The 8,067-nt window shown below is 35.4% G+C and overlaps 1 protein-coding gene across 2 annotated transcripts in view; it reads right to left on the bottom strand.

Moving 5' to 3' along the window:
* Nucleotides 1–3,509: 3,509 nt before the first annotated feature.
* Nucleotides 3,510–8,067, bottom strand: part of LOC126272213 (DNA topoisomerase I, mitochondrial) — a 45,742-nt gene continuing 41,184 nt past the window's right edge. For both annotated transcript variants that reach the window (XM_049974910.1, XM_049974909.1), the window contains 4 exons: nucleotides 5,501–5,638; nucleotides 4,975–5,174; nucleotides 4,679–4,828; nucleotides 3,510–4,596 (listed from right to left, as the gene is read on the bottom strand). In XM_049974910.1, the coding sequence (XP_049830867.1) occupies nucleotides 4,494–4,596; nucleotides 4,679–4,828; nucleotides 4,975–5,174; nucleotides 5,501–5,638 (591 nt within the window). In that variant the 3' untranslated portion in view covers nucleotides 3,510–4,493. The remainder of the gene's footprint in view (nucleotides 4,597–4,678; nucleotides 4,829–4,974; nucleotides 5,175–5,500; nucleotides 5,639–8,067) is intronic.

An 8,067-nucleotide genomic window follows, 5' to 3' on the forward strand; every position in this document is an offset into this window, starting at 1 on the left:
ACTAGCATTATTATGTTTCTTGGAAGTAAATTAGTGTCAAAAGAGCACTTTCATTTCACCCAGAGTTCCTCCAAGCTATAACTAATGAAAATAGTACATACTAGGAAAAAGGTAGTACACAAAGATAAGAATAAAAAATAGATTACCCATTTGTCAAACACCTGAAGTTTTCAATTGAAAAAAGGAAATAAAGAAAAGAAAAAGTCCTCACAATTCTTAAATATTAGTAAAGCTGACTAAAACCACAAGTAAGTGGCTCTTGTCTTAATAACAGAGTAAGAAAAGAATAGAGAAACAATAAGCAAAAGATTGTTCCAGAGAGGGCAGAGAGTTGTTATGATCCCGAACACATGAAATTCTACATACGAGTGTGGAATGGTAAAATCCTACCTACTGCGCATCACGTTTGTGAGGGCAAGTTTAAAATCGGTCGCAGGAAGAAAGTAGATGTGGCGGTCGAACAACACCGACAAGTACCTGTCAGGCTATCCAAACAGGTTTTAGTGTGTGTGTGTAAGGAAGAACCATGTTTTTTATGCTGTTCTGTGCTTATTGTGTCATTGAATATTGTTATGTGAAACAAGAACAGTTGAAAAAGTACTCTTGTAGACTCTTGACTCGGCCTTGTTAGAGGCAAGACTTTTTTCAGTCTCTTTCTCTGAAAGTCATGGTGTCTAAGTACACTTACTTTCGAATGTAAATCAATTTGTTTCTAACATACAACTGTGTGAGACACTTGCTGGAAGTTACATGGTTTCTGAAAGTGAGAATTTTTTATTGTGCTTGTAAGTCAAATACATAGTTGATTGACGAAAAGTAAAGTTTGTATGGCTACTTATTTCACAAGTAGAAAAAGGCTTGAAAGTTCCTGTACCTAGCGTTATTCGATGGAGAAGAAGTCAAGATAGATTCCAGCAGCCGGCTATCCAGTAGAAAAGAGTGGCTGCAAACCCCAAGTAAGTCATCTCGTAAAGAAGTGGAATGTGATTTGGAAAAATAAATCGGTATAACTCAGACCCACACTCACACTAAGTCATCAAAATGTTAGAAGTGTACCATTTTAACTAGTACATGATTTCACTATCTTTATATATTCCAAACATGCATAATATACACCTTTAGATAATTTGCTAACAGATATTACAGAATTACATTTAAACACTGAAGAATAATGAACAGTGATTTATATTCTGCACATCATGAACAGAATGGCCAAAGCTATCAATCTCGTCTTTATTTAGCTTGCTGCTGCCATACTATGCTACTCAAACAGACACCTCATAGAATGCATTAACTTATTTAATTTCTTACTAAACAAATTGGAACAATGGGACAAATCGTTCGTGCTGATTCTTATCTGCAGTGTATATGAGGACACTTTTCATAAATACTAGCTAAATTAGTTTTAACAATTAGTGTACCCATTCAATGATATGATAAATATGGCCATTTTACAGTTGACAGCAAGACCTATCCAACAGTGTCTTATATGCCTATGTAGCATGTCTGTAGCCTTTCTTCCTGTTGTGAAGAGTTTTCCACACAAATTTTATTAACTTTGTTAATATTTATTGTATTATTATAGTAATAATTTTATTGAATTCGTCTTTTCAATGTTATCTTTTGATTTTCCATAGTTAAGTCTGGAATTAGATTTCGTGTTTTTGGTGAACATTCAGAGTTTTTAGCTTTAATGCAGTCAGACCTTAGCCATATTGCTCAGTGTTCAGAGGCATGTGGCGATACAATTTACCTAGCCATCATGTGAATTCTAGGTTGCACCCATACAATGATCTGCTGGGCACCAACTGTCACATCCTCTTACAGCTTCTTTTCTAATCTGCTCAAACCTCTCTTACCTCCATGAAAAAGTAACTAACAGCTCCGGAAGCTAGAATAGTATGTGTACTTTCATGTTTATCTTATCAGCAGTTCTATTTGCTTTGCTTATTGAATGTAATAATGGTAGGTGGGTAGATGAAATTAGAGAACATGCAGGAGCAGCATGAATGTATGCCACTGAAGCCCATAACGTAGGCTCTTCCTTCTGTCCCATGATGTACAGGTGCCCTCAAGACGCCACAGCTCATCCAACAGGCACGTGTAGGTGGTAGGCTGCACACCACACAACTGTATTTCTGTGGGTTCATGACGCGTTCTGCTGTGTACACACAGCTGTTCTCCTTCAAGGGAAGGATCTTATGATTATTCACATATGGGACAAAATTAATGCTTTCATCTCCACCTATTTGTTAGGCAAGTAGACACTGGAAACCTAACATTTTCTGGATGTCTTCCACCAGACATGCTTTGTGGTTTACCAACAAGAAACAGTGTACAAGTTCAGAGTTTTGAGCCGTGTTCAGGACCTGCTATGCTTCAAATATGAATTTAAAATGTATAAGATAAACACAGCACACCATTTTCAACTGCACCAGGCACTTGAATGCGGTTGCATTATGAAATTGCACTCTGCTCAACAGCAGGTATTACATATACAAGGTGCTTTCAATAAGTAGGTCAGCACATTTTTTTTCTTCTGAAAGCAAGTTTGTTTTCTTCAGGATTCTAATACACCATATTATTCCTCACTATTAGCTACAAAACCTTATTTTTCAACATAACCGCCATTAAATGTGATGGCCTTACTCCACCCTACCAGGAGGGTCCCAAACTCCCCATCATACATGTACTGTTTCTCACAGAGTGTACCCTTCATCGGGCCAAACAAGTGGAAGTTGCTCTTTATGACCTTCTGTTAGTAGGTGGCACTGATGACTCTACAAATACACTACAATCCCCTTCGTATCATTCCCGTATGGTCTGTGAAGAGAAGATTAAATTTATTAGTGTGCACAGACACATTCTTCCCATGCTCAGTACATGAATGAAACGGGAAAAGGCGCTAATAACTGGTACAATGGGAAGTGCCCTCCATCATACATTTCACAGTAGCTTGCAAAGTACAGATGTAGACTACCACCTTGGCACAAATTTGTAAGATCCTTATTTCCTTGCAAACTACATCTCTTTTTCAGGCACTTGGTAGGACTGAACTCTTGAGTTACTTCTTGTTGCCAAAATACTGACAATACAGAACACAAAGTGTGACTTGTGGATCTTGCCAACATAACCAACAGATTATGTGCCAGTCAGTAGATGAAAGTGAGAAACCCAAGGGCAATTATTGTGTGTCTTAAATCTCATGAGACAGGACAAAATACAATCCTTTCTTCATGCCGAAGTGAATTTTTGAGATGTCTAGGTTGTATAATTTGAATCTGGATAAAATTGCCCTTACGTGCTGCCGTATCAGAAGTGTGAACCACGACTACATTTCTTGTGAACAGGATTACTAGCTTTCTTCAGTCAAGTGCATTTTCAATGTAACCTGTAAAAAAATATGAATAAACCTGTGTTGATTTCCACTCATGTGTCGCAAATCACAACTGTGTATATTAATGTAGTCTCTGGCAGAAAGTTTAGGTTTTGAAATCAGAATACCCAAGTAATCTGGTGAAATAATGTAATTTCACAGTATCTGCTACATACAGATATAATACTATTCCAAAAACAAAAAATAATAAATAAAATGTGAAAAGTCACTGGAACCTTGTAATATACAAGAATATTCTCAGTAAATTTACAGGTGCTGTATAAATCTTTGTCATAAAATGGTCACATCACATACTTTCTCTAATTGCATAACAATTTCACTGTCTTTATATAACACCTTTGTAAATGACTCACACTCCAACAGAAAACTAATGAAATATCTGCAATAGAATCATCTTTCTTTCTTTCTTTCTTTCTTTGCCATTATCACACAAATGTTCACGTTAAACAAAACTTTCTCTTGGACTTAATCGTAAATAATTTCACTGCCTACCATCAAAGGAAGTGTTTACTGATGAGCAAAATTTAAGTGTTATATATAGTCTGTATTTACATATTGCATCTTGTTTTTCCATGTCATACAGCAAATTAAAACTTATCACAAAGCTTTTAAAACAGTTGTACCAAAATAACATGCTTGAAACTCAACATGCACAGTTATTACTACTCCACGCGTATGCATTTCATGCTGTGGAGGAATGTTCACTTGCATGTCAACAATAAGAAAATTTACTCAAAATTAAAAAATATAGATTTCATAACACAATTTAATACAATAGACAACATCAATATATTCAATTTAAAATATGTACTCTAGTTACTGATGCTTTTAGTACCCACACACTATACAAAACTTTTGTGTTTTGCATATAGTCTTGTTTCATCAGAATCACCATTGCAATTTACCTAACACAATAAAACCAGCAGCAAACACTGCTTGAAGTGTTTATTGTCTATTTCATGAACATATTAAAACTTAAATAAGATTCTTCTGGTACCTTTCTGCACACAAGGTCTTAACTAATTTTGATGGCCCCATCTCAAGTTCACACACAATACGATCTTCACACTTGCCAATAAAACTAATAGGATTGTCATTAAAACACGTAGTCAGGTCCAGCCATATCAATAGCCCAACGAAACTTGTCACGCTGTGTTCTGTTGTATATCTTCTCAATAGGAACACCAAACTTTTTGCACCTGTGGAAAGAAAACTCACATTGTAAGTTAACTTAATTTCTGAAATAAAAATTTTGCCTTTAATTGAAGTCTGGATACATACCATGCCACACTTATACGCGGATCAAGATAATTAAGCTTGGATGTTCCCAAAGCAATTTCCTTATTTTCTTCCTTGTCTGTTGCCTGAACTTCTAACTTGGACAACTGTTCTTTAATTCTGTCTAGAGCTTTTTTCCTCTTATCCATGTCTCTGGAAAATAAATAAATAAATAAATAAAACAATCAAATTCAGCAGTATTCTAGAGAAAATTCAAAATGTTCAAATTTTAATATCATAATTAATAATAATGTTGTTCCAGAAGTGAGTAGCTCAATGTTACAAAAAAAACTACTAACATCTTGTTTTTAGCCGATTCAAAATTTTTGTACTCTCTTTTTGCCTGCTTATACTGCCTTTCTGCTTCCTCCAATTGTTCCTTTTTGGCTTCAATTTTGTTCTTCAGATTCTCCATACTTTTAGCATGTGTTTTTGGAACAGATCTTTGATGGTTACAAAGTATTGCCACTGCGCGGTTTGCACGGTTGTATGCCAAAATCTGTTGAAAATATTATCCTGGTTAAAACAACTACTACTTCAGTAAAACATAACAAGAGCAAAACTTTTGCAACTCTGAAATTCATAAAATGAAAGGAACTGCTCAATGAGTGCTCATTATCCACATTCATCATTTTACATAACATTTTTACTGAAACAATGCAGAACAATAAATTAAATAATGTTCTCAGGATCACATAGGATATAATTTACAAGTTTGACTGTCTAACAAAACATTAATTCATATGTTAATACGTCTGAAGAAAAAAGTTAACTGTACGTCGTTTTACAAGGAGAGCACATTTAAAATTTTTTATGAAGGCATACCTTTTCAGCAACTGTGAAGTCAGGATTAGTCAACTGTTTAAGCTGTTCTTGCAATGTGATAGAAGCATTGTATGTTCGGAAAACTTTGGCAGTTAATCCTTCCATCAGCTCATTCAGATGTTTGTTCAATATTGAAGTCTGAAACAAAAACATCAATAGATAGCTTTTCTACAAATAAATATCTCTTGATAAAATACTGTTTAAAACTGTTCTCTTTGCTGATACTTTACAATGCAAGATGACAGAAAGAAAGCTTACAAATTGACACAAACATTTCCCTATGATAACAGCAACGTGATAAATGCTGCTGCCCCCCCCCCTTTCGCCCGACTCAAATAGTACTTTACTTGGAAGCCCCTAAAGAAAGTGTGAGCATGTCATGAGGTACAGAATTTAAAAGTCACAAAACAATCAGTTGCTAAATCAAAGAAACATCTCCTATGTCTTTTTAATCTCTTCAGCATGAGCAGTCACTGGTGTAAAATGAAATTACACTAGTGGCCAACCTATCTTTCCAATTTTGATAATTACCAAGGAAAAAATTACAACTAACCTCCTTAGTCCCTACGTAGCACATATGCTATATACAAATTTTATTTTTTACTAGCTCACGAAATCAATCAAACTTACTGGGGCTAATTGTAGCACTTACTTCACACCATGAGCTTTCACCACATCACTTGTTTTTATCTCTGAATATTCCCAGTAGGTAGCAGCTTCTGCTTAAACAAACTGTTTGTCACAGTTTCAGTCCATATTTGAAAAATAAAGGGAGTTTCTGTTTGTTTCCAGTAATTTTGGACTACAACGTATTTCGATAATGCTGTAATATGCTAATATAGCCTACACTATTGAATAAGTGATTGTTTATTTCATCACAGCAATATGGCAATATATTGTTTTTAATGTAGCAGTAGGACTACATTTGCCAATCTCTAATACATAAAAGGCAATGTTCTGACTGACTGAGACTCATTATTGCCCAGCCCAAACTGCTAAGGATAGAAACTTAAAGTTTGGAGAAGGAATAGATCTTATACTGTAGGTATCATTTAAGAAGGGATTGTCCAAAACTCCACTCCTAAAGGGGTGAAATATGGGTGTAAGGCTTTCTGAAAGGGACTTTTGATGCCAGAACTACAAAAATTAGTACTTGGTTTCACTCTCAGAAAATAAAAAATAAGTGTTTCAGCATTTTTGGAAATGCAACTACTAAGGAGGTCAAATATCGGGTGACTTTATTTAAAAAGAGTAAAGAATTTTTAAGGCTATATCTATGACAATTGGTATTTGACCTATCCGTTAGAAATAAAACAATACCCCCATGGGACTGCAATAGGGGATGAAAATTTTTAAGAAAACATTTTGTTAGATTAAAAAATTTTAAAGTTAAATTTATGGAAACTGGTACTTCACTTCTCGGTTAGAGATAGAGAAATATTTGTTAGGGGGTGAAAAATGCTATGAAAATATCTCCATGAGTGTGCAAAAAGCATGATTAACAAAAACTTTGGACTCCAGCCACCAGAATCGCATTTTGGTCAGAAGTACATTCAGAAGACAAAGTGTGAAAAGCTTTGGTGATGCAATATGTCAATAAACAAAAATTTGATTAAATAAAGACAAAAACAAAACAAAATCTCTGCAGGCCATACAGTCTAAACGAACAAAGCAGCAGACTCTAAGCTCGTGAATTATATTTTCTCAGTCCAGAGACGCTGTTTTCATTATTTTTAGGTTTCTGCTACATCTTAGTGCAGCTTATGATCTTACATTTTTCTAAACTTGTGTTCAAAGTGTTTTTTCATGACCAAATTTTAATAACCTTCCACTAAGATAAATCTACAAGAAATTGACCATAAGAAAAAGAAAATGACCTTAAAAATGAAATGTAAAATTACTGAAAAATGCTAATGTGGTGTGCGAGTTGCTAATTTAGCATGCACACAGTCAGTCTAAATCAACTATTTGTCCTGCCCTCAAGAACAAGGCCAAGATTAAGGAGATAGATGCTTCAAAAGGAGTGACAAGAGAAAACAAAGGTTTCGTATTTTGGATGATGTCTAAAGGTTGCTCCTTATATGGATAAATGAAAAGCAATTACAAGGCAACACTATTACTGAGAACATCATTTGTGAGAAGGTAGAATGATTTTCGACAACCCTGTTAAGAAGACGCCAGAATCGTCAGCGGCCGAAGAAGTGTTTAAGAGATGCCATGGGTGGTTTAAGAAGATTAAGAGAAGAATCGGCATTCACTGCATTGTGAGGTACGGCGAAGCCGCCAGCTCCAACACAAAGGCAGCCGAGAACTTAAATCAGCAACTTCAAGATGTTCATGGATTCTGAGGGTTATCTGCCACAACACGTTTTTGATTGTGACAAGACGAGTCTGTGCTGGAAAAGAATGCCGAAGCGTACCTTTATAACAGCAGAGGAGAAGGTATAACCTGGCCATAAGCCAAGTCACAAGCCAATAAAGACAATCTCGCACTGTTATACTGTGCCAATGCAAGCAGAGATTTGAAAACTAAACCGCTGTTTGTTTACATTCAACACCACAAACCT

The sequence above is a fragment of the Schistocerca gregaria genome, chromosome 5, assembly GCF_023897955.1.
Source record: "Schistocerca gregaria isolate iqSchGreg1 chromosome 5, iqSchGreg1.2, whole genome shotgun sequence".
Taxonomy (NCBI): Eukaryota; Metazoa; Arthropoda; class Insecta; order Orthoptera; family Acrididae; genus Schistocerca; species Schistocerca gregaria.